The 26,953-nt window shown below is 35.9% G+C and overlaps 2 protein-coding genes across 8 annotated transcripts; one reads left to right on the top strand and one right to left on the bottom strand.

The window, feature by feature from the left end:
* The first annotated feature begins 101 nt into the window (after positions 1-101).
* Positions 102-1,465, top strand: LOC135581281 (uncharacterized protein At5g64816-like). 2 transcript variants are annotated; one of them, XM_065114404.1, is made up of 2 exons: positions 102-152; positions 885-1,465. In XM_065114404.1, the coding sequence occupies exon 2, from the start codon at positions 921-923 to the stop codon at positions 1,368-1,370; it is 450 nt and encodes a 149-aa protein (XP_064970476.1). In that variant the 5' UTR covers positions 102-152; positions 885-920; the 3' UTR covers positions 1,371-1,465. The 2 variants fall into 2 exon arrangements, with proteins under 2 accessions (XP_064970476.1, XP_064970477.1); XM_065114405.1 differs by having other exon boundaries at positions 103-837; positions 928-1,465.
* A 2,992-nt stretch (positions 1,466-4,457) lies between these two features.
* Positions 4,458-25,731, bottom strand: LOC103989478 (sister chromatid cohesion protein PDS5 homolog C). Of its 6 annotated transcripts, XR_010488086.1 has the most exons (16): positions 25,292-25,731; positions 23,197-23,400; positions 22,906-23,087; positions 18,951-19,077; positions 18,677-18,874; positions 17,870-17,920; positions 16,963-17,766; positions 14,073-14,177; positions 11,015-11,100; positions 10,462-10,513; positions 10,283-10,369; positions 10,168-10,211; positions 6,437-6,511; positions 5,787-6,360; positions 5,650-5,711; positions 4,458-4,745 (listed from the first exon to the last, which is right to left on the bottom strand). XR_010488086.1 is itself a non-coding variant. In XM_009408328.3 (15 exons), the coding sequence occupies exons 3-15, from the start codon at positions 23,350-23,352 to the stop codon at positions 5,802-5,804; spliced, it is 2,526 nt and encodes an 841-aa protein (XP_009406603.2). In that variant the 5' UTR covers positions 23,353-23,400; positions 24,861-24,929; positions 25,292-25,731; the 3' UTR covers positions 4,458-5,801. The 6 variants fall into 6 exon arrangements, 4 of the variants coding, with proteins under 4 accessions (XP_009406603.2, XP_009406600.2, XP_009406599.2 ...); XR_010488085.1 differs by having other exon boundaries at positions 5,650-6,360; XM_009408328.3 differs by adding an exon at positions 24,861-24,929 and having other exon boundaries at positions 4,458-6,360.
* Positions 25,732-26,953: the final 1,222 nt, after the last annotated feature.

The following is a 26,953-nucleotide window of genomic DNA, read 5'->3' as shown; positions in this document are numbered from 1 at the left end:
AATCTGTTCTGACAAATATGATATTTGTCGACTTTACAAGGATATATATGTTAAACTTGTTATCGTACACAAAACAAGTTAAAACCCTAACCCCTGCGCTGTCAACAAAACCTTACGTGCTCGCTTCGGATCCCGAAATCCCCAATTCCGACGTGAGTTTCCGTCAAAAAAAAAAAAAAAAAAACTCTTTTCTTTTGCTTTGTTTTCGAGATATCGTCGTCTCCAAAACTTGTTTTCCTTTTTTCCTTTGTGTTGTTCTGTTCGATGCTTCCTGTGTTGTTCTAGATTCTTGGGTTTGTTTTTCTCTTTTTCTTAGCATTTCAGGGGTTTTCTTCGTAGGCCTCTTTAGGTGTTCATCTAAAGATGCGATTTTGGCGATTCAATCTTTCGATCGAATCGTAATTTCGTGACGTACTGCCTCCTAATTCTGTAAACGAGTTTTAAAGCGTTCTTCTTTTTGTTGTTTTCGGTCTGCGATTCATCAAGATATTTTTAGTTATTCGGTTACATTCCTATTCCTTCAGATCAAGAGACGTTCTTTAAATTTCGGAGAAGTTATTCGAGTTTTTGTAACATCGACACAGTTTCTTGGGTTGTTCCTGTCAGAAGTTTATTTCGTTTTCTTGTTTCTGTCTGTTCCTACGGATGCATCTGCTAATGTAGCTTCAAATTTTTGGCATAGAGCAATGTGAAATTAGTCGTAGCTTTTCATGTTTCACCAAAACAGAGATTGATTTCATGCCTTTTAACCACAAATTCTCTGATAATGTTGATGCATATTGACCTGCCGTGATATTGTCTCCAATTTATTGCCTTGGACGCACTGAGAATGAGAAGGTCAAGATTTCACTCTTACTGTTTTTATATTTGTTGTACTCCTCAAGTGGGGAGAAGTCAACAGCTCAAGAATTGTGATTGCAATGGCAGACATATGGTGGTGCTTATTAGGAGCTGCAGTTCCACAAGTCAACAGCTTAAGAATTGTGATTGCAATGGAAGACATATGGTGGTCCTTATTAGGGGCTGCAGTTCCAGCCATCATAGCAGCTCATACCATTAGAGTTAAAAGAAGACGTGCGGAGGAGCAAAGACTCAAAAGTGCACGAGGGCGTGAAAAGCACTCAGACGAGATCTTTGTCTGCATGAGAGTCTGTACTTCAAAGAGAATGCTGAAGAAGGTTGGTGCATTTTCGAAGGATCCGATTCTCGATACATGTGTTACAGTATGTGGTGTTTCCGAGCTTGATGCGTGTGCTGATGCTTGTGCAAGGACTGTTTGTGTTAATCAACACCAAGTGCCCAATTGGAATGACATTTGCCTGAAAAGGTGCCAAAGTGAATGCCTTAGGCTCTCTTCATCTTTGGCTTAATAGAGAACTTCTGTTTTGTAATGTGAAACTTGCCACTTGTTCTCGCGCTGTTGAATTTAGTATTTTGTGATTAATGCTTGAAATTCTTGGTCTTACCTCTGTTTTGGTATTTCATGCAGTTTTGTCAGTTGCCCACTATATATTCTGTTCTCATTTTCCTGGGTCACTTATTTATTCATGTCTTGGTATGTGAGAAAAGTAGGTTTCTTATGTGGTTGGTCATTATATTCGATATGCTGCTATATCAGAAAATGTTATTGAACTTAAGCTTGATAAGAAGGAAGTTATTTGTGCTGGACAGTGGCTATAGAAACATTTGTTTGAGATATCGGCCAATTATAGTGGTATATGCTTTGTGTTTCTTTTGTATGTATTCTGAATTTTCTTAGATCTTAGCTACTGGGATAATGCTTCTATACTTGCACACCGAAGCGAAGTCGACTTTTATCTGTTTTATTTGGTTTTTCTCTCATGAGAGAAATATAAGGTTCCTACTTACCAGTTTTCACTTTTTATATGCTTTGTGTTTCTTTTGTATGTATTCTGAATTTTCTTAGATCTTAGCTACTGGGATAATGCTTCTATACTTGCGCACCGAAGCGAAGCCGACTTTTATGCTGTTTTATTTGGTTTTTCTCTCATGAGAGAAATATAAGGTTCCTACTTACCAGTTTTCACTTTTTATATGCTGTGTTTCTTTTGTATGTATTCTGAATTTTCTTAGATCTTAGCTACTGGGATAATGCTTCTATACTTGCACACCGAAGCGAAGTCGACTTTTATCTGTTTTATTTGGTTTTTCTCTCATGAGAGAAATATAAGGATCCTACTTACCAGTTTTCACTTTTTATATGCTTTGTGTTTCTTTTGTATGTATTCTGAATTTTCTTAGATCTTAGCTACTGGGATAATGCTTCTATACTTGCGCACCGAAGCGAAGCCGACTTTTATGCTGTTTTATTTGGTTTTTCTCTCATGAGAGAAATATAAGGTTCCTACTTACCAGTTTTCACTTTTTATATGCTTTGTGTTTCTTTTGTATGTATTCTGAATTTTCTTAGATCTTAGCTACTGGGATAATGCTTCTATACTTGCGCACCGAAGCGAAGCCGACTTTTATGCTGTTTTATTTGGTTTTTCTCTCATGAGAGAAATATAAGGCTCCTACTTACCAGTTTTCACTTTTTATATGCTTTGTGTTTCTTTTGTATGTATTCTGAATTTTCGTAGATCTTAGCTACTGGGATAATGCTTCTATACTTGCGCACCGAAGCGAAGTCGACTTTTATGCTGTTTTATTTGGTTTTTCTCTCATGAGAGAAATACAAGGCTCCTACTTACCAGTTTTCACTTTTTCTTTTGGTACACAATCCATGTTACTTGTTGAGAAAGTAATTAACAAATTTAAAAATGGAACTCATGATTTGACAATTGTAATTCCCTTTATTATCTTTTTGTTGTAAACATAGAGTTGGTTACTCTTCATCGGTGTGCCGATTGCATCTGTAATTTGCATTGTAGAGGTGGAGTGCTCTCTTCTTCGGGACCAAGATGCTCTTGTGGATTATAACGTTTGCAGTGATTTGAGTTTGCCATATTGGCTTCTCCGAATTGTTGCTGCTAGTTCTATATCATCTTATTGGGTGCTTACAGATGTAGCTTTGTGATTGTTTTGAAAAATTTTCATGATTATCTCAGGTTTTTCATATTGACTAATGTTCTTATACTTGACAAGTAGAAGCTGCTGCCACTCATCGCATTCATTTTTGGTGCAGCTTGTGCATGACCATTAAATGCTAAGCCTTTTAGATTGGCTTTTCTCATCATAAACCTACATGTATTTCAGCTAATAAACTTATATGCAAATGGAAAATAAAAAGCACTATAATTTGTAGTAATTACACTTTTCTCATCAATGCAATATGCCATTAGCTTATCCAACAGTATTTGATGCTAACCACCAATACACTTAATCAATAGGTAGTAAACACACTTAGGAGGAAAACCAACCTGAATAGCTTTTGATCACTTGATAACGAGTTCCCATATCAAACTCTCACCATCCATTAGTTCATGTGCTTATCAGAAAATTGGAGAAGGGAAAAGCCCAAAAAAGCACCACTAGAATGGAATACAAAGGAAGATAACATATGTCGTTAAAACAAAAAAGTCAATTAATTATAAGTGTGAGAGACATCTGACGGTGAGGGTGCGAATATGTTGTAAAGGTAGATAAGGATTTAAGTCACATAAAGAATCTCTTACATAATTGCCTAATGACCAACATATCACAACTAGTTTTGGTTTTAGAATAATCATTATACTTTAATATCCTTTGCTCAAGCGTTTTTAATACTAGATTATCTCGAAAGGGTCCGATAAGAGTAACAACAGCTCCAATATTAATAAGAGTGATTTAACTTGATCAATAACTTGCACCATAAACGCAATGGCATAAAAGGGCTAATAGGTTAAAGAAACACGTCTAACCTACTAAACACAATCCTTTATCCATTACCAATGTTGGACGAACTGGACGAACAAACAAAGAACTTCCATCATCAAATATTTGATGTAAACCAAAGCAACAAAGTATTAGTCTCCACGAAAACGAAAAAGGGGCATCTTTTACTACACCTGGTATACTTTATTTAATGACAACAATATATTCACATTAGTCACTTTATCAGGTGATCTGAAGAATATATTCATAAGAAAAAGGTTACTTAAGGTGATCGTTGGTAGAGATAGGCATGTTAGAATCTTAATGACACTAAGAGACATGAATAATGTGTTACATTAAGCACCAGAAGGACAGAAATAAAGAAAAATAAGATTACTTTTGGACGACTAACATTGAGGGTATGAAAACATCAAGGAAATAAAAGAAATTTATTAATTCCTATGCGAGAATTAGCAAGACAGTCATACATCAAACTTCCAAGCATTTGGCAAGATATAATAGCTGTTTAACTTGAAAGATGAGTAATTAAGGATCCGATCAAACATATTTACAGTTAATTGCATCTGCTCAGCCAAAACAAATAATAGTGAAATAAGACCAAAACCGAAGAGCAAACCAAAAAAAACAACAAAAGTACATCCATACAACCATCATTCTGTCCACAAACTGATATAAATCAGATCCATGTCCCAACTCGAAAAAGAAGACATCTCAAAGTAACATTAAGGAACGCTGTCTTTTCATCTTTGTTACACTGGCTTAAACAAAGTCACCAGGCTCAAACCCATGCAAGTCAACTGATCAGGTTCGGCCATCGATTAATGCTGGATTCTGATTTTAGGTTGCCACCATAAAGTTATATCTGCACTCCTCTATGAATTTGACCAACATCTTGGCATGCACAGTAAGAACTAAAAGAACCACACTTTTCGAAGATCAAAATGCAGTTAAATAAGTCTGTAACAACAATACACCCAATGGATATAGACAACAATAGCATGTAATATGCCAATTACACTACATGGATCCCTTTCTGCTATTGGCCCCTATATAAACAATATACTTAATTAAATTAAAAATATTTAAATCTTCGTTCACAAACAAAAGTGTTCTTTTTTTATCTTTCCTAATAACTTTACATATGCATTCAACATCTTTATCTCAACAACACAAACTTTATATATATTATTTCTTAACACTCGTATTCATAAAGTACAACATTTCTTTTCACTTTAAGCATTCAGTTTTTATTTTATAAAAAATATCGTTATCTATCTTTTCATCTTGTTGAGTAATCAATTCAAAATACTTGAAGCTTTTGATAACTGAAATTTCTTGTCCATCTTATTCTGTTACCATTAGTAAAATTACATATATTTTACCTGATGGATAGAGGTAGGACAAGTCCCTAGCTTACAAAAGCAGACTTTACCCTTTCTTTTGCAATACAATTAATCACCAACACAACTAGAAAATGTAATAAATAGGATACAACATGAGCCATCATCACCCCAGGTAAATTCCCGTCTCAAGCTTATCTACTTAAGATAACCATGGTGACGAGAAGACTTGAAGCACGAGACACTCCACAAAAATGGTTGTCATGAACTAGTATGATGCCATGTCCGGTTTTACAGTGGTCAAGCTAGAATCTTCAGAAGCTAATGTTGTCAAAAGAGCTATTTAAATAGACCAAATCCTATCTATCCTACAACCTGCTGAAATCAGCCTCCAAGAGCTTGCATTTCCTTCCCTATTATGGTAATTAATGTATGGCAAAACAGTACCAGCCCTTTTATGAGTTCCTAGACTCACCTTTGACTTCTCGTTGCCAGTCCCATGACTTTTCGGTAGGCAAATGGTAAAATACTATGATCCTGGAAAGATACACCAATGTGACAGTATCGACAAAAGGAAAGAGGATGTAGTTAACCGAGAAGCAAGTGAATAACCTATTATATGGAGACTCAGGTCTGGCCCTTTCTCTTGCGCCTCTTCCCAGCCAAAGATTCACCATCTGGTGCCTTGGGAGTTGCATTTAGAAGCAACTTTGCTGATGTTTCAGATTCTCGTGACTTCATTTTCCGCCGCTCAGAATCAGTATTCATCGTTGATTCATTGCCAGCTTTCGGAGTGATGGTGCCCTTCAATTTCTGGCTTGTCAATGGACTGTCTTCATTCAACTTACTTTTTGAAGCATCCTTTCTCACCTTACTGCCAGCAACACCATTATCCTTTGACTTGCTGACAGCAGATGTAGGAGGGCCAACCATGGATTTTCTACTCGACTTGAGAGAATTATCCTCCGTCTCACTTCCAGTTGTAGAACTAGACTTGTCCGCCTTAGAGATGTCACCATCAGATTTGACATCACCCCTAAGTTTATTGCTAGATTTAAAACTATAAATTTTGGAGATACTTGTTGCCTTCTCGTTTGATTTACTTGAAGATCTGGGGTCATCATCAAGATTTGAAATGCCAGCTTTCCGTGGTCTACCTTTACAATGACTGCCAGATGCTGTGCCACTGAGCAACAAATGGCATAAATGCCATGTGAAAGAAACCGAACAAATATTAGAAAAGTACAATTACTATAATTTACCTTTTTGTAGGTGTCTCTGTATTTATTTCCTTTGTGATAGAACTAGAACTCGATTTTGCTCTTTTAATCTTTGGCCTGGTTGACAAGGCAATATTGAACATCAAACACCAAAAGATTTAACATAGAGCAATATGTCAATATTCACGAAAATACATTTTATTTCATCATTTGAAGTGTTAAATTCTTTAAGACTTTGTAAAATAATCAATCTTTTGTTCAAAGAAACTTTGACTCATAGGTAGCAATGTTAACCAACACATTAGATAACTAAACTTGGAACATGCAGATTCTTCTTTTCTTTTACATTTATGCAATTCAAGTTGAGATTTATGCTTCTTGTCATCACAGCTAACTAGTCTTGGAAAAAATAAATAAATACATAAAATAATATCAGGAAATCAATTTACCTAATAAAAGGGGTCATACTATGGTTAATATATACAAACAAAAAATCAAATTAGCCAGAAAAAGAAGGGGACAACACTAGTAGGCAACAATGTCTTAGATTTTAGGGGCCTTTTACACATGCAAGTTATTGAAACAAGTAAAATATGGAGCTTAAATGAAAAAACCATCCCAATGTAAGAGACTTCCATCAATACTGGATATAGTAAGGGTCAACCATGCAGCCTAACCCATATAACAAGTAATTTCGATGGCTCAACCTTGTCAACACAGACTCAAGAGGAACAATCTTAAACTTATGTAGATGGTCACCTTCAAAATAATGAACAAGGTTTCTAAAACAAGTAGAACATGTATATCTGGAAGACTGGAACATTACATGTAATCAACTATAAACAGTTTCAAAAAGATAGTCCAAGTACTCCTTTATAAAACATTGAGAAAAAGAAATGATTAGCTAAAAAAGAGCACAAATAGATCCAAAGATTAGAGAAGCTCAAGTTCATGTAAACAGTAAAACCATGAAGAATAACAGAGTCTGTGTTTAGTCCATGAAGCAAAAATCAACACACCGCAACCATGTTTAGTCCTTTGTGATACAATACGGTCCATTTAAAAACTAATTTGATTGTTAAATATTTCAGCTACGTTGAACATTTTTCAGATATGTACTCAAATTGGCATATGAACGTTAACATACTCCTGACAGTACCCATTGAGACAATTAGAGAAAGCTGTAGCAGCAAAAGTTGTTTTTTGGAGTGACATACAGATAGCTGTAAGACTATTTTTTTGATCTAGCATAAAGTGTGAAGTTTATCTACAAATTTTTACTTCTCTGGTATCTTTTTCCTTATCCATTCATCTACTAATGTAAATCTGACAGCTGTCTCTGATTTCATAATACGTTCTTCACGATAATCAAGCCCAAACCATATCTCCACATATTTTGCTTTTACCGACACAATCAGTATCTAGACACAAGGTGGTGCATGGATCAGATACTTCCAATCTTATTAGTTTGTTTTCTGACTACCTACGATCCAGTACAGTCAAGCCAGATAAAGATTGGGATCAGTCAATGACCCGACCCACATAAATATTAAATCATAAAACATCATATTTATATAAACATTATGTATGATGTTTTTGTAACATCATACATAATTAAAAATATTAGATGCATACAAATATGTACATTGTATGGGGCAAGAAGGAACCTCTACCCACCCTTCCCCTCTTCCCATATTACCCTGTACCGACAATCATAAAGCCAGCCTCCCTTTCCTCCCACTTAACTACACCCGCACACTTGTTGAAGACCGCAATGGAGCTCATTCGGACCACATCATTGCTCATCCCAGCCACACCAGCACTCAAACTTTGCCTCGATGAAGGTGCCACAGCCAGCAACCACATAAGCAGGCCACTTCTGCATCTTCCTTTGTCATTGGCACATGCCACCTGACTGATCAAATATGAATCAAGTTTCAATTCAGCTAATCTAAACCCATTAAGATTTGAAATCAGATTGGTATTGAACTGAGGTCGATAAACCCATATCTAATCCATTTACAGCCCACCTAGAGGCCAGTAGCAGTCATGAATTGCCAATTACCTCTTACAGCAATCATGCATCATCAGATTTTCATCAATTTGGCATGTATTCTTCCAAAATTACAAGTTCGGAAAATTCGGATCTGTTTTTCCAAAAATAGGAAGGTCTTCAGATAAAGCTGTACCAGGGCCCCCAAAAAATTTGGAATGAGCTTTGTTGGCACTTACACTCATGCAACATGCCATTAAACCAACCTACCAACAGATATAATTGTTACATGTGGTTACCAGTTGTTTACAATATTGCGTAGAAACTTATCAGAGAGCCACAACCACTCCAACCTACGCATCCAATAATTATACCTATGACAATCATATACTGCATATGAAACTATATATCAATCTATGCAAACAGCGATGTACAATAAAGGTATGTTGAAATACCAATTTTACATTTAAAATACAAAATAAAATTGACTAAAGGTAGCTATAAATAAGCTGTAAAGTCCAACTATTCAGGTATAATGACAAAACGGCCCAGCTATAAACAGGCTGTAAAGTCCAACCATTCAGGTACAATGAAAATACAGCCCATAGCAATGCTCAGCCAACTAGAGTTTATAAAAGAACAAGGATATCATGTCTTCAGAAATACATAGAATGACAACTGCACTAAACTAACAATGCCAAAACAACTCCTATTCAATAAACCACAAGCTAGATGGACTGGGAGCCACAACATCATGTTTAAATAATGCTTGTTAATCAACCAAAGTAAAATCGATGAGCATGCAGCCTCCACAAGTTACCAAAATACTTTTAGGTAAGCATTAGATTAGATCTCATATAAAAGGATCATCATCTGCAAATATGTTCAATAGTGAGGATCTGTTGTAGCATTCAGATAGGTGATTCTCTAACTCATCAATGGAAAAGCCTCTACTCTCATTCATGCATCGTAAAGAAACCTTGGGAAATTGCCCTTTAAGCAAACAGGACTTAGAAAGTGTCAAATCACAAAAGTATATGACATGATCAAGGTCCGCCATACCGTACCGTACCGGAGTTTCGACCCGGGCTCGGTATGGTACGGTACCGGTATACCGGACGGTACATCAGGGCGTACTGAGCGGTACACCCTGGTGTACCGACTGTAGCAGTGTTACAGTGTAGTACTGTAGCAGTGTTACAGTATAGTACTGTAGTACTGTAGTGGTACAGAACGGTCCGTGTACCAAGTACCTGACGGACTGGTACGTACCGCCCGGTACAACCGGTATGCTTCGGTACGGCAGACACTGGACATGATTTGGATCTTAGAGAACTATGCTGAACTGGCTTGATGCTGAAATAGCCAAATCAGTCTAGTCTGAAGTACAAGGGGAATTTTCCAAGGCATGAGGCAAACTGAGTACCACCTCCTCCTCAGACTGGAAAATTATGCTACCTTCTGTAATTCCTTGGATAATATGAGGGACAATCCTTAAAGCTACTACAAGCCAAAGGAAAACAAAAGAAATGAAGTACAAAATCCTCAGGACCACTCCCTCGTTTGCAAGCGCTCAATAGGTTTATAAATATAATTGCCAAGGGTGTCAAGAAAACACTGATTTTGCATGGCCATAATAGAGGAACTGCTAAAAAGCTGATAAAACTATATCTAAGATTCAGAAGGATCAAGGCTATAACTGATTAAAATGAAAATATAAGATCCATGAAGGCAGAATGGTGTTAGATCCATATAATGCTCAACTAAAAAAAAAACTTACTCTTCTGAAGAAACATCAGGATTAGTAGAGTCTTTGGCTTGATCCTGCAGATCAAATCAGCATAAATTAGCATTAAGACAAACCTATAAAAAAAGATATGGAAATCATGACTGACCACATCTATGTTGCTGTCATCTTTAACAAATTCCCACCGTTCTTTCTTCAACAATAATATCTCTACATCTCCATCACTATAGATAACCTGAACAGCATGATATGAATTAAACCCACATGTTCAGACAGCAGGACCAACAGAAACTACAAACAAAATCAAGCATCATGGCCACTTTCTACCTTATGCTTTTTGGAAGCTAAATCATACGAATCAACAACACCATCATAAAACCTGCACACAATTATATATCAATATTATATAAAAGGAACAACTTTGTCAAATAATAACTGACAAAAATGTCCAAGAAGCGACATGATATTGAACTTCTGAAGAATCCAAGAATACAAATTCAGTCTCACTAATATCACTGCACCTCTCACAATCATTTAAATGACTCAGAAAATATCTAGGGGAGAAACTTCCACATTAGCCAAATCTATTTTGTATAGTTAATAAACCTATAAGAAATATACACAACTTAAAAGAATGGCATTTAGTAACATGGATAAATTGCACCCTCAAGCATCAATATATCAATAAGATTGTAATCCAAAATAAAATGTCAGAAAACATAACTTCTTCCATAAATCATAATCAACATGGTAGAAAGTCGAGAATTTACAACAAATCAATACGTTGTACATAGCAAATTTTGTTCAACCATATAACCATTATAAGCTAATAGAATGAATTGTACAAAGAGTTTTGGTTTAGACATTAAGTTGTACTCACTTCTTATCTATTGGCCACCACACCCTGATTCTTGAGTCAACGAGGCTACCATCTAGTTCTTTATTTTGAGTTGGTGTTTCAGAAATCTACCATGAAAAAAGGCAACACAATTAAATTTGAGTTTTAGAAAGTTAACAAGAAATGTGGACAATAAATAATAAAAGATAGAAGAAAAATCAAAATCACAAAACAGCAAAGTATACATCTGAAGTTATAATATTCACTGAGAGTGATGTTAACAAACAACAACTGGAATGCAGCTGTACAAAAACTAGAACAAAATATCTATGCATGGTCAGCAACCATGAACATGTAAACATAAATTGTCCTTAGGTAACTAACTATTTCCACTTACATGAGGGAAGAATAATATAACTGCTTCCACAGAGATAAAGCACTCCAAAATATCGATATATGTTAGTTTACATGTATTATAAACCATGATCACAGGTAAGATTGACTTCAAACTGAACAGTCAACAAGATCACTAATTGCCTGTATTAGAACATTTTATTACAAGAAGGAAAAGCATCTTGAACAAAGAGTTCCACTGCCTAACAGATACAGAACAAACTTAAAATATAGGTAGTAACCACCACAAAAAAGAACACCTACACAAATAGGAGAAGGTGAAAGAAAAATTGTGAGAAAATCAAATTCACTGGTACAAACAGAATATGAACAGTAAAACGTTTATCAATTTAATCATAAAATGACTGCAGCAACGACAATTTCTGGACCTTTACTTAACAGAATCACAAATGAATTGGCATATAATAGTAAACAAATAGAAGTATATGAAACACTAGGGAAGCAGGCTTAGTAGCTAAACATATAAATGGAAAAGATCTCAGCCCAAGCTGATAGGTCAAGTTTCATTAACCAAGATATGGATCAAGTTTATGATCCAGTAACCCAAATCTTAAACTAAACAACTCAATCTGCATTCATATTGATATCCATCCCAATTAAACAGGTCAAGTTTCGTTATGACCTGTTTAGGCAATTAACAATTATTAAATATATTAATAATGATATTTTATGATTTTTATATGCCTTTATATTGCAATTTAACAACAGATAACAAATACCTGATTCAAGTAGGGACAAGTAACTGAATTCAATGCCCTCCTCTTTTCCTCTTAATTAATCAAAGGTGAAATTTCTGCAGTCCCCCACCATATAAATATCTCTTCATTGAGCTTAATTACAACATATAAATCTTAAACCCCAAACAACTGCTAAAGAAATAATTACGACACAAGTCTAAATGACATTCCACAAATTGAACTCAACCTTTCGGAAAACAAAAATGTAAGGCAAGTAATAACTGGATGCTTGTAGCATGTTCACCTCCTAGGCAAGGAACCCTTAATATCTGTAACTTTACTGAAGAAAAGAGTTGAAGCCACAGTCAAAACAGAAAATGCCAAAAGAATATGCAGTCAAACATTCTCTTCCATGATGCTCTCCAACAACATTATTTGACAGAAAAAAATAGTCTTAAACACCAATATAACATCTCTACTGACCATTTACCCTGACTAGTCCAACCAAGAATCTCGAAGTTAGGTTCAACATTGACAGTTGCAACCCATTCATCATGTATACTTTCATAAGATACGTACAATAACAAAAAGAAGCCATGTTGTCCCAACTATTTGGAGTCAGCCCTATGAATCTTTCCTGCCATTTCATTTTCTGAAAGGTAATTTGTCTAGTTAAATCAAAAGCATTTAAATATGTTTCTACTATTTCTAGTAAAGTCTTCTTAGATCTTCCTCTATCGTAGATGTTCATCTACCTTTTCCCATATCATTGATATAAGTCAACTCATCTTGTTTTATCAAGGCATCTACGGAATTTCTTTAAACATGTGAGTACCAGATTCTCTCATTTTATCCACTATCTGGACTACACATAATTGTTCATGAATAAGAGCATCATTTTCTTTCCTAATAATTCCACGCATCCAACTTAACATTCATAATTTTTATTTGTATATGATTCTTAACTGCCTAACACTCATATCCATAAGGCATGATTAGAGTGTATCATAAACTTTTATTTTAAGGGCACTAAATGATCATGCAAAATCCTCATGCCCCTCTCTACTTAAAACACTCAACTATTCCAATAAAAATAATATATCATCAATTTCTCCATCTTGTTGAATAATAAAAATTCAAGATTATTATAACCTTTTTCTTATAAAACTTCTTTTTCATCCATCCTAACCACATTCTCAATTCTCTTAATCTTACTAAATATTTCATACGTTTAATCCTACTTAAACTAAAACCTTTAGTTTTTAGGGTTTATATTCATAACACAATTTCTAGTGGCTCTTTCATACAAGAACAACAACAACAACAAAGCCATGAGTTCTAACTATTTGGGATCGACTACATGGATTTTTTGTCGTCATTAAAAGTGTTTCGCATCACTTCTAGGTGACAACCTAGCTATACTGAAATTGATTAAGATCCATGTTTATGAGATCTGATATAGTCTTACACTAATTGTCAATGACCTAATGCAATGCTCCATTTTTTTCATCCGAGCTTGGGACCAACATTGGCAGTGTTCTGGTGGCTCTATCATATAATTTTTAATTTAATAAAAACCATATGCAAATTTTTCTATATTTTTTCATTAATTAGCTTAATAATAAATAATTTCTATGATTAAAATTTGGAACAGAAGAAAACAAGATTCCTGAAAAAATATGTTCTGCATCTCATTCTATTTTGAATCACTCTTTCCAAAGTTTAATAGGGTAACTTATTATCATAATCCTTAAAGCAGTTGATCATAAGTTTGGCTATCACTACATAAAAAAATGCAACACAAGTACATCCATAATTGCAGTGTACAAAACAATGGATATACCCATAAAATACTCTACTCAAAAACTTCGTTGACTCAAAAGAGGGCATATCAGAATCAAACCAAAAATAACAAGGCAGTAAATAGCAACACAAGTATCCTGCAACATTTATACACTTCTATATCTTTAATTTTGTACTGAAACCATAAAATATCTGTACATATGCACCTCTTTGACACCATGTTCGCCCTTCCTCCCAGACTTAGTTTTACCACTCTCCTTCAAGTTGCCTTGATTAGGTGCTTCTGTAGCAGACTTTAACAAGGAAGTTTCCTGAATAAAATGCCAATGAAAGTAGTAGTCTCCTACGTATCCAACTTAGTGGGAAAAAAAGAAGCTATCTTATACAACGATAATAATATGATGATTCCTTATTAGACAACATGACTGCAACTTCGATACAGACTATGCTTGCCAAGGAGCACCTATCAACAAGGGATAGACTTTCCACAAAACAAAAAACAAAATTTCTCACAGACCTAGGATGGCAAATAAGAAATGGATAAAGGATAAAAGATAAAAGAAAATCTGATACCACATAAATCCAAACAGAAAGAAATGCTCAAACAGTAATAGACTATCTGAGCAGCAGGTATATTACGTCAGTCTCTTCATAGTTGACTGCATAAACTTAAACTGCAACTAAAAAAACAAAATGTTCTGTCAACTAGAACCTCTTTCCTATCTAAATTGACATCACCTTAAATCTGAGCACAATATAGATAACAAATTTGTAGCAGAGATTCTGTTAAATCATTAATGAAACCTTCTTAATCTAAATCCTGCTCTTGGTACAACTGTAAAAGCAATAAATTCCTCAGATACAGAAACACCATCAGCATAACTATTGAGCAACTACTAACGAAGCTGTGTTAATCATGATTAAAGGTTGAAAACTATCTAAACAGATAGTACAAATGAGATGCCAAAACTTTAAAGAGTAAACTTCAAATGTACTATCCTTGCACTTGAAAATTCAAGTAAGCATAACAAATTTTATCAAAGAAGCAAGAATAATAGCAATCATATGACATTAAGCATTATGGTCATTAACAATTATAACATTTTCACAGCCGATCTTCCTAAATTTGAACAAATCTACATGGAATAGTAAATTAATAAAAACAATAGCAATAGAATGTCTGGAATAGGATTCACGGGAGCATCAACAAAAGCAAATATATCTTGAGGTCATAACCAATATGAAAAAAGAGAGACTTCATAAACCGCATTTTATATTTTACTAGCAAGCATCCCCTAAACCTCTCCATCTTACTGGAGTTTAATAAATCATAAAAGGTAAAGATTGTTCTCCATCAATGAATTGTATAATATCTAACTAAAGTATATGCAATGAGGTTACATAGTCATGCTGATAGCAAAGTCTAAAAGAAAAAGTAGCACCATTAAAGAGGGTCCACTGTGCATATATTAAACCAAAAAAGAAAGGCCTTGATCACAATTGAGTGCAATGTTAATATTTAATTTGCATGGTTTCTACCAGACCTACCTAATGTTAACGGTTAGAGGACCTTCGGGAATAATTTCGAGAGCTGACCAATAAACAAGTTCATAGTCACCATAAGTACTTTATTAGGATATCAAAAATACCATCATTTATCTACAGTCAAGTTGATAAGCTACTAAAAGGCTTTTAAGAGCAAGAGACGTGATTTAGACTAATGAAAGTGAAGCATCAACCTAGAAAAATCAAAGGAATATTAGGTACAAACGGTTACCAATATAGCCAAAGACAGATACAAAAGGGCACATATTTCTGCAACAAAATCCACTAACAATAGGGTAAAATAAGATAAGAGAAACAGATACAGGGCAAATAATAAACAGATTCTTCCAAAAGATAATATAGGCAAGAAAAGACAAGAAAGGCTAATGCAACCAAGGTTCACAATTTCTTGTACTTGCACCGGTCAAGGCTCAGACTATTATCGTACTAGTCCATTCTGGTGTACCAAGTGTCAATATGCTGGTACACACAGAGTTTTGGAAAAAGATTAAAAAATTTGAAAAAACAAAAAATTACATGATGGTACAAGCCCTGCACTAGGAATACTAAGAGGTATAGCCCTTGTATCGGACAGTACAAACCCCACATCGGGCTGCTGCCTGGTTTACCTGGTCCACATAGGCTTCGGACTACTAGTGTACCGATCAGGGCTCAAACCGTTATATTGTGGTATGCAAGTACCGAGTTTTGTAAAAGGCTAAAAAAAATGAAAAAACAAAAAAAATACATTGCAGTACAGGCCCTGTACTAGGCATACCAAATGGCATAGGCCTTGTATTGAATAGTATAAACCCCATACCAGGTGTACCACCTAGTGTACCTGGTCCACGTAGGCTTTGGACGTACCAAACAATGCGGCATTGCAATCCTTGAAGGTAACAACTACACCATAACATATTACTCGTCGAGGTTCTAAATTTTGAATGGTACCACCCATACCAAACAGTATCAGCTTGGCTGTGGCGAGAGAAGAAGAAGCGTCGAGGGAGAAGAAAGAGAGAGCATTCAAAGAGGGAGAATCGGGAGAGCCTCGACGCATCCCAATCCAGTGCCGCCCTCCCTTGACGATCCCGATCCAGGATGTAATGGCCAGGCGACGGCTAGAGCAACGAAAGAGGCAGACTCCATCGCCTCGTCTGTGATTTTGTGGCTTCTTCTTCGCTGTGTTCCTCGCCGAAGGCCAGAGATGTCTACGGCCTTCGACGTCATCGTCGGCTTCTTCGTTGAACGCCGCAGATGAGGAGATGAAGGAAACCGTGTGCTTCTCCTCGTTTGAGGCGACGAGGAGAAGAGGAGGAGGCGATGTCACCAAGGCAACATAAACCTCCTCTTTAGATTTTTTTTTAGTATTATTTTTTTTATTTTTTTATTTATATATATTATATAAACATACCGTTCGTACTTCGTACCATTCCGTACCAAGCAAAGCTCGGTACGCCAGTACGACACGAAATTTCAATCCTTGTTACCTGTTAACATTATTAGTGCAACAAGTTACAAATAACAGAGTATTTATTATGATAAAGTTACCTTCAAAATTGGTTCTCCAGCTACATCATTTTTGGCTTTGAAATTCTCCTGCTGTTTAAGTTTGGATGTTCCCAATTTTAGAGATGAATCACCATGATCAGTCTGTCTTGTTGAATCTTTTCTACTTGTTGGACTTTGAGATTTTTCCTCTGGGACTCTCGCAACAATTGTTGGTTCTAAGATGTCTTGATTACTAATACCATTTGATTCCTTCTGCAAGTTAGAATCTTTATTATGCAAAGCTTTATTTCCCATCTCAGACCTCTTCTGTTGCAAAGTAGAAGCAGATTGCTGGGCTACTGCACTATTTCCATGCTTTGTTGAAGATAGCTTTGGAGGTCTGCCTCGTTTACGCCGAGTTGCATCAGGAATGTCTCTCTGGGATGGCAATGAATCTTTAACTGCTCCACTCTCTGTTCCACAAGGAGACACCAAGTCATGTTTACCAGATGATTCTTTTCCAAGAGAGTCATCTTTCAAAGAATGATCAAGGCTATCTTTCAAATTAACCACAGAACTAGTTTGCTTGACTCTAATTTCTTTGGCTTTAAGACATGAAACAGCATCCGGTTTTACAGCCATAGACACCAAGTTAACAGAAACATCCCTGTTGGTTGTTGCTGCCTTTTCAGATTGGTCATCAGGATGAAAATTTTCAGGCTTCTGCTTTGGAGAAGATGGTTCTGCTGCTAATTCACCATTATCCATCTGAGCAGTACCATTGCTCATCACTGACTTTGGTGATTTTTCAGTAGAAGTAACTTCTTCAGGGCAACCAACTTCTTGTTCCATTTTCTCAGAGCCCTGAAATAATAAATTAATAATTTTTTGAAAAGGTGGAAAGTTTGCATCACATTACATTAATGGTTAATTGTAACAAGGCACTAATATCCATTGAAAAATGCACCTGAACCAACTCATCAGAAACAGTTCTTTCGGACTGTTTGCTGTCATCTACCTGTAATAATAAAAAATCAACAATCAGAAAGTGAAGAAATGAAAAAGCTGAACACTAGAAGAGTGACAACAGTATTCAATAGCAATGATTCAATAACCTTGAATCAACAATGCAACAATAATGAACCCACTGGTTAATACCAAGTAGCTAACCACAAAACTAATAATGTGAAAATCAAGGGAGCAACATAAGTAACAAAGACATTCCTAGGTAAAATATCATGTTGAATCTTTAAAGAAGAGCACCAAAAATATCTATGAAATTGATCAAGACCAAATGATTTGGCCAAGATAAATAACAAAGCCATCAATAGATAAAATCTCAAGACATGGACCCAGCAAACTTATGTAAAGTATTTATGCAGCGATCACGGCAAGAGGAAAATAACAACAAAAGAGATGAAGCACATTATATGTTACTACATCCAAAAAATATTTGAAAAATGATTCTCACAAAATAAACTATTTAACTTTGTGCAATAAGTTAGTCGGTAGGAGAATACAGTCAGCTTATGAGCACACACACTATACGAGCTATTTTTTATGCCAATGCAGCATAGAAGCATATGTAAGTGCCAAAAGGAATATAGTTCTTTTGCAAGAAAATAATTTACTATCCTGCTACTTGAATCATGTGGAGGACAATAATCGGATACTCCAAGAAAAAACTATTTTAAAGTTTACCATGTTCAACTTTCAGCGCTGCAGAATGCCAAAAGATTCTATAATTAATAAGGTATGGAAAATTTTGACAAACCATAATTTCATCAGAAGCATTTGCATCATTTAGCTCCACACCATCCAAGTGTTCTTGGCATATAGAGGCTACAGCTTTACTATATCTGTTTAAAGGTGTGCCACCAGATTGGGAAAATTCTAGAAGATAAGGTTTCAATTTCCCAGAACAATTACTGATCACTTTCTCCCCTAGCCTGCGTACAACAGGCAAGATATTCTGTGGGCAAATGTAAGCTCAGATTAGAGAAATAGTTAAACCTGAGACCAGTGAATATTAGGAGACAGACATTTACTTGATTATCAGTTTTTACACTATCCAGAAGGCATAAAATTAACTCTGAGGAAATATCTTCACTCTCCTCTAACACAAGTGTCATAATTGTTTCCATTGAAGAAAAAATTTTCTCAGAATGATATGGCCTGCGAAAAACACAAATTAGCTTCAAGTGTTATCTCAGAGTAATAGCCAGATTACACTAAAACTGAAAATACAACAGAAACAAGAAACCTTGATCAGAAAATACTGTGCAGAAGATTTAATGTAAATAACAGAATTTGACAACTAAATATAAACAAAAGCAAGGCCATTCAAAATTCTAGTTTACAGTGCTCACTGTGAGATTCCAAATTTTGTTCTCAAGGAAAGCAAGTTCATTTTGACATGTGATGCATTACAAAACACCTCAGACCAAGATTTAAAATACCACTCGTACCAGTCTGTACGAGTTGATATTTACCTGGCCGACAACCAACTGGGACGTGAACTAAGTGATTTCATCCGGTTTAGTCCTATATAAATTGTACCATCAGATAAGCTCATCATAATGTGCTTACTAGATAATAGGCAGACCAGTACCAGTAATATTTCAATCTATTTTAGTTTTAACAGTTATGACACCTGTCCCTTTTTATCTGTTTCTTCCTTTCTCTCTTTTTCTCTCATGTTCCACCAACAAAAACAACCGAAAGCATACCTGCTACGACCACCTCTACCGGCAAGCCTCCTCCATCTACACATCTTCCACCACCTCTTCCCCTTCCACATCTTCCTCTCATCCCTTTGGTCAGGCCATACAACCCATAATGAGGATCAATAGATTGATCCATATTGTTACTGAACCAATCCAACCATCGACCGGTATGACCATACAACCTTGCCTCAAACAATGTATCAACAAATAGAGCTAAGATTTGAAGTTTCAACATGATTCATGACAAATTACATTACCAAAAATTCACAGAGTTCAATCACTGACAACTCTTCATAGTTTATTTTAATCATTCATGACCCTATCTTATCTTGAATTCACCCTTGCACCAAACAAGAGAGGTTGGCACTTGGCGATAGACAATTCACAATAGATGTGTTTTTTTTTTGTTGAAGATCTCATTTGTAATGTAATTTAAATTAAAAGCTTAAATTCAATATGGACTGGTATGGATGGTACAAACTGGTTTGTCGGTATGTCCCACCAGACCATGTGTTTGTATGTCGGTGCAATTCAGCATATACCACACAAATGGTCAGTCAGTAAACCAGTACGGACCGATAAGACAAACCATGGTCAAGATCCAGGTGATAATATCTTCCCACAGTCAATGAATTCATGCAATTGTCCAGTTTAAATATTGCAATCCCTAGCTTGTTTCAGCTGTTTAGGCGAGTACTCATGCTTTTGATAGAAATCCTTTCCAAAATAACTTAGCTGCTATTTATCTGCATGACATCCCTTGGTGTTTAGTAGGTGACTTTAATTGTGTTTTAAATTCTGGGAATAAGAGGCTGGTAAAAAAAAATTATTTCCAATTCTATTAGATATTTTCAGGCTTGTATATCTTATTCTGGTCCTTTGTATTTAGGATACTTGGGTCCTAAATTCACTCAGTGTAATATTAGAAAGGGCCTTGCAAGAGTATGGATGAGACTTGACAGAGCATTTACTAATTCTAATTGGCTCAATGGCTTGACACCTCCAACATTTATCATCTTCCTCGTATTGACTCTGACCATTGCCCTCTTCTTTTCGTGTCGGTGGTTTTATTAGACCTGCAAAAAGACTTTTAGGTGGACTATGACATGGTTAAGGATATAATCAGATCTTATTAGCAATCTCCTATTACCCTTATTAGGGCTGATCTATTTTTCTCTAATAACATTGGAAGGTTAAGGGGCATTCTGTCAAAGTAAAACTAGGAGAGATTGGGGAACTCATATAGGTGAATGTCCAAAGTAAAGGAGACCATTACCATCTTGGATAATAGGATTCTCATGTTGGTGTTAATGATTATGAAGATATTCAGCTTACCTGCCATTACAATTCACTTCAAGGCCTTATAAGACAGAAATGTTTGAGGAAATGAGCTATGGCAAGATTTAAATGGATTAACAAGGGTGATCGAAATTCAAAATACTTTCATAGTCTTATTACTACACATAGGCGACAAAATTTCATTTTAGTTCAGATAAAGGTGGAAAATATTATGACTTTCCAACATAACCATATTATGGAGGAATTTATCAAGCTTACCACAACTAGTGTAATACTGCACTCGTAACGACCACAATGACATTCATTGGCCTCGGAGGGTATTATGGATCAGGAGAGGTACCTTCTTATTAAACCTTTTGCTAGAAAAGAAATATGGGACTCACTCAATTCCCTTGGGAATGGCAAAAGATCTGGGCCTGATGATAATACTATACTGTTAAATTTTATAAGGGATATTATATTCAAAACTTTGCTTTTGGCTTTCCATCAATTTCACTTGAAAGTTGGTTCATTTCAGATTCCTACGTCTGATTGGCTTGCTAAGCTGGGTATTGCCAATGTGCATGCTTGTTATATGTGTAATTTTAATGTGGATGTACAGTCCCAAATCTTTTTCCAAAGTCCTTCTATAAAGAGCGTTTAGGCTCTGTATGAGCAAAAGATGGACAATTAATTCATTTTTTTCAAGGAGTGGCATGCTGGTCTGTGGCTCAAGGGAGTTGTCTTACCAAAAATAGTAATATGATCCTGAGAACCCTTATCACTATAACTTTTGGTTGATTACCCAAAACGAGGACATATGTACAAGGGTTGAGACTTGTTGTCCTTCTACTATCTTTTACAAAATTGTTGCCTACTTGATGGATAGTGGGAACATCTTGGAGTCTGAAGGAACTGGAGATAGATCACACATATTCTTGTTAAATGGGTAAAACCCAGCAAATTTAAATAGAAACTGATGCTAATACTGTGGTCAAGGTGCTGAACAAGCAGCTATGTCCTCCTTGATCTTTGTTAAATCTTGTTTGAGATGTTATTTGTAACCTGGAATGTTTCTTGGATTATAGAATCACACATATATAAGGAGGGAAGAAGGCAGCTAATTGGTAGGTCAATTTTGTTAGAATTTTTAAGATGTCCATGGCTTGGGAGGGGGGAAGCAGAGGTACGACTACATCCTATGAGTATGCAATCAGAAGTGAAATCCTTGACCATGATAACATATGGTTATAGTAATAATAAAGTCATGGCTCTTAAAGAACAAACATAAACACAGTACCAGGCAGTGATGCCCTTAGAAGTCAAAAACAAGAAAGAAGCCTAGGTAAAAGCCAACAAAATGGTGTGTTTACAAATTCACAAAATTGAGCAAAAGATCATGAACTACACTAAAATTAACTTAATTTTATCAGCAATATATCAACGACAAAATGAAAAACGTAGAGAACTCTAAATACAAGCAAATATAAGACAAGTAGCTTAGTTGTTGAGTACTACATACACAATGCATTGTGCTTTGATGAACGACACTCCAGATAGCATAGCCCATTATAGGATTAATTCATTTGTAAAAATGTTAAAACATGACTGTGAAAGACCTGTAATTATCTGTCCGCAACATATTATGGCAATTAAAAACAAGATGAAGTTCTTTTAAGTTTTAACACAAATAAGAAATAACTAAAACTTTTCTTGTCCCATGATTCTTCAGAATAAAATCTAACAGCAAGTGCCTGCCCACCTACAAAAGCTGTCTTTAGGCACCTAGAAAAAAGCTTAAACTACCATTTAGTTTCCAGAGCAAATACTTTATCGGAAAGTCCTGGAAAGCAAACGGCACTTAAACAGTGGGGCAACCCATGCACCTCCCTAGTAGTCCATAGACAACATTAATTAAAGGAACTAAAGAACATATCAAAAATATTGCAGAAAAGAACAGGAATTAATACCAAAAAAATAAATCATCAATTAACTTCACCTTATCACCTTCAGGAAATGACGGAACATTTCTAAAATCAAAGTGTCACACTCAAGATCCAACATCACAACACACAAACGAACTTTTGCAACAGTTTCAAGAACCGAAACTCTCTTGGAATATGAACGGCTTGACATATCATCCAGATTTTCAAAGGCTTGAACAATACTCTGAAATATCTCCTGAACAATGAACACAAGTTTGAAAATGTTACTAGAACAATAAAAAAATTTGTGAAATTTTGTGAAACTGCTATCAATTATAAACACACACAAATAAAGATCAACTAACTTTCATTAGATCATCATCATATGGAGCCTCGGGAGCTGTTATTCTTGTGATTTCACTAAAACATGATGCAACAGTCACTTTCACATCCATATCTAAATGTCCCAGCAACCCCTTATCCACCAGAGCTTTCATTGAGGGCCTAAGCGCATTAGACATTGATTGTGTTGGTGACTGATCAACTCTTGATAGCAAACTCTCAGTTTGCTGCAAAATGAAAGATCAGAATGGTGCAGTGAGACATGGAATACAGAAAAAATAAAAAATAGAATTCACACAAACAAGTTTCTTGACCAAAACTTGACATTCATTAACGATGAAAGCTAGGATAGACTGGTATCAAACATGTAAACCAGCAAATCAAGGAGCATAGAAAAGGAATATATCACAGGACCAAAAAATACATACCCAGAAAGAGTGGCTAAAAAAAACCATCTTCTGCATGTCTTAGTACAACAAACAATGAACAACATCATCAGCTATTTATTGACCACAGCTAGAACCACCAATATGAAACAATAACAAATTGTTTAAGTAGTAGATGCTTCCACATAGCAGCAAAGTAAGGGAAGTGTTGCTGAATGTCCTTTATTACATCATTTAACATCAACCAATTCCACAGGACCTACCCATATAGCAATTGGTTAACTATTGCTTTACTTTCTTCCATGGATTTGACAGTGAACTCCAACGGATCCATATCAAATATCAGCATCCTCTACCAGATACATTACTGATGACAATACAATAGGTAGTTTCTTACAATCATGTTATTGTAACAGATAAGCAGTAATAAATTATAAGACGACGAGCATCTCTTTGGCATAGTTCTGTTCAATGACAAAGAACAATAACAATAACAACAAACCATAATGTCCCAACTTTGTGGGATCGGTTATATAGATCCTTGTCATTGAGCAATGTAAAAAGCAATATCCTTCAATTTTTATTTATAGTTTCTAATAAATCTTCTTAAGCCCCCGTCTAGCTCCTCCCATACCACTAGTACTAATTGTCTAACCTCTACTAACTATAGCACATATAGGGCTTATTAGCGTACGTATGACAAAGAACAAAAGATAGAATACAAAATTAATTGACATGAATAATTTGACAAAACGCAAGCCAACAATTGTTAGTTCTATGATTGTCATGTGGAAAAAGCATCATAACAATTCTAACCAATTCAACCTCATCAGAAAGGACAAACATGTACAAAGATGAGTATAAATTGACAAAAACCATTTTGTTTCATCTGTACTTCTTGATAAGTAGCATACAAAGAATTACTCACAAAAGCATATTTTACAATATGCACTGCATCTGAAATAACATGGTTTCACATAGTTTATATAAGAACATGTCATTTGGACAACTTCATTGTTGTTTTGGAAACATGCTCAAACTTCAAAAAGTACCAAGAAATACTGATTTATCGTATTGCAAGGTGAACAACTCCATGTGATCATCTGTGGAGCTCATGAGAGGGAAGGAGGGGGGGAAACTTTGATAAATGGCAAGCATTTTTTAATATGAAAAACATGCCACATCAAATCAGTCATTAGCAGGTAACGTTAACAAGTCATGAATTGAAGAAGAAACATAAGACAAAAGAGATAAATAATGAATCTAAAGCAACAATATAGTGAATGAGCATAAGCTTTTACACTTCAGTGACTGTTCAAAGAACCTCTTGCCACTTCCAGCAATGCTGGTAACACCTTGAGCAGAAAAAGCTGCAATCCATTTACATGAAATAACTTGAATAGCGCATCAATGGCTGATGACAATGCATAAACAACAGTTTGCGAAGCAAAAGCCTAAACGTTGTGACCGAAAAAGCACTTGTATAACCAAGGAGCACCTGCATCTATAACCCAATACAAGACCTTACCAAGAGAAGGCACGCATGCAACTATTGTGCTTAAGAACAACCACACCCTCACACACGTAACTAACAAACTCTACCTTTTGGATCGACAAACTAAGAGAAAAGGAACAAAAAATTGGCAGCAGATCGCTGACGAACTCATCAAATGTTATCATTCAGGAAACCTATCGAGGGGAAACAAAAACAACAAAGACGGCAAGAGCTTACATCAAGAAGAGGCAGGAGCTCATCGACAGCAGAGGGAGGATACGCAAGCCTGCTCCCGACTTCCCGGAGCCGATCATCCAGCTCCTTCTCCTTGCTCGTCATTGCTCCGAACTGCAGATCCAAACTTCCTCGATCCCTCCAACGACTCAGGTCATCAAAACCCCAGGAAACAAAACCCTGGAAACCCGAACGAAGCCAAGAAATGGAGAAAGATTCGCGAGAACAGAAGGCACGAGGAAAAGTTCGAGACCTCGTGTTCAGCTGGCTAGGGTTTTGTTATTCTAGCCCTTTTGGTCGTTCCTCCGCTCAGGACGATACTCGGCTCCGCGTCAGTTCGATCACCTCGCGAGTAGAGGGCATCGAGAGAAGAGTGGTGAGTGCGGCGGAGCGACTCGTGAGCCGAGCCGGAAGGGAGCGAAATGGAACGCGTAACGAGCAAACCGACCCCGTCGGATCCGAAGGGCGTTAACGATCGGATTTACAGGGGTATTGACGTCCGCAACGGGTTTCCCTCGGCAATGGATGGCGAGTTCTGCGCCAGTTTTACCGGATATTTTGCCACCAGCCTTGACTGAATTAACGATATTACCCTCTCTTTTGAATTTCCACTATTTATTATGCAAAAAAAATACCCTCCTTTATTGCCTCATTTCCATGCTATATTAGAATGGCATGTCATGAGACATTATAATTGGTAGCGTCTTAAATCCATTCTATACGCATTCTCTATACTTAACATGTCAGTATAACTTTTTATCTTTTCACATAAATAAGTGATGTGACTAACGATGTAAAGAAACTCCTATAACAGTTTATATCAAAATTCTACTTAAGGCTATTTTAGGATTTCCAAATTAAATCCTGGTTGAAATTAAGAATTGATGGCTCATCCGAGCAACGAGCCTGCAAACACCGACCCAATCTATTAATCTCATATGAAACATCTAAGAACAATAGAACTTGTCCCATCAATGATCTCTCATGGCCCAACAATTACACATAATTTTGAGTCTAACAACAAGCCAACGCAAGCACAGACCTGATTGCAGGCTCACGCAAGGCACATGAGTATGTCTCGTGTGACTAAATGCATGAGTAACATTATTCGACGTCACACAATAACATGCAAATCATACGTGGAATAAATGATGCCATTGGAGCATTTGGCGTCGCTATCCATGATGTGAACTAGTAACTTATTAGTGATGCCATTGTTGGTGTATCATCCAGAATAGGTATGACACATGACGTATGACTCTAATCAAGACAATATACTTGCACCCATCACAAAACTTACGTGGCTCGAGTGCATAACTGACTGATAAATAAATACTAACTTATGCGCACCTGTCTCGTGACAACCGTAGTTCCAATAGGGTTTGACTTTTCGAATGTATTGACCTACTAAATGATGTAAGTTACGTGCCATGACACACACGATCAACATTGCATTCAATTATATGATTACATTTTTATTTATTATATATCTGAGGCATCCGAAATTTTTTATAAGGTTATATACATTCATTTTATTTATTTATTTATTCAAATAAAATAAATAATAAAAATATTATAAAGATAAATTTGTCACATAATATTTGATACAATTTTCATGCCAGAAGTTAACAAACCCACTGCTGATCCCAACTCTCACTCCAAATC

The sequence above is a fragment of the Musa acuminata genome, chromosome BXJ2-6 (genome assembly GCF_036884655.1).
Source record: "Musa acuminata AAA Group cultivar baxijiao chromosome BXJ2-6, Cavendish_Baxijiao_AAA, whole genome shotgun sequence".
NCBI lineage: Eukaryota > Viridiplantae > Streptophyta > Magnoliopsida > Zingiberales > Musaceae > Musa > Musa acuminata.
The sequence above is the reverse complement of the archived record's forward strand: the minus strand, read 5'-3'. Positions and strand labels throughout refer to the sequence as shown.

Coding starts and splice junctions, on each gene's coding strand:
- LOC135581281 (XM_065114404.1), top strand. CDS start 921: ATGGCAGACATATGGTGGTGCTTATTAGGAGCTGCAGTTCCACAAGTC.
- LOC103989478 (XM_009408325.3), bottom strand. CDS start 25,393: ATGACGAGCAAGGAGAAGGAGCTGGATGATCGGCTCCGGGAAGTCGGG. Junction 19,078..22,905: donor CATTTCCTGAAGGTGATAAG/GTGAAGTTAATT, acceptor TGTTTTTCGCAG/GCCATATCATTCTGAGAAAA. Junction 11,101..14,072: donor GCGAACATGGTGTCAAAGAG/GTGCATATGTAC, acceptor TTTTCATGGTAG/ATTTCTGAAACACCAACTCA.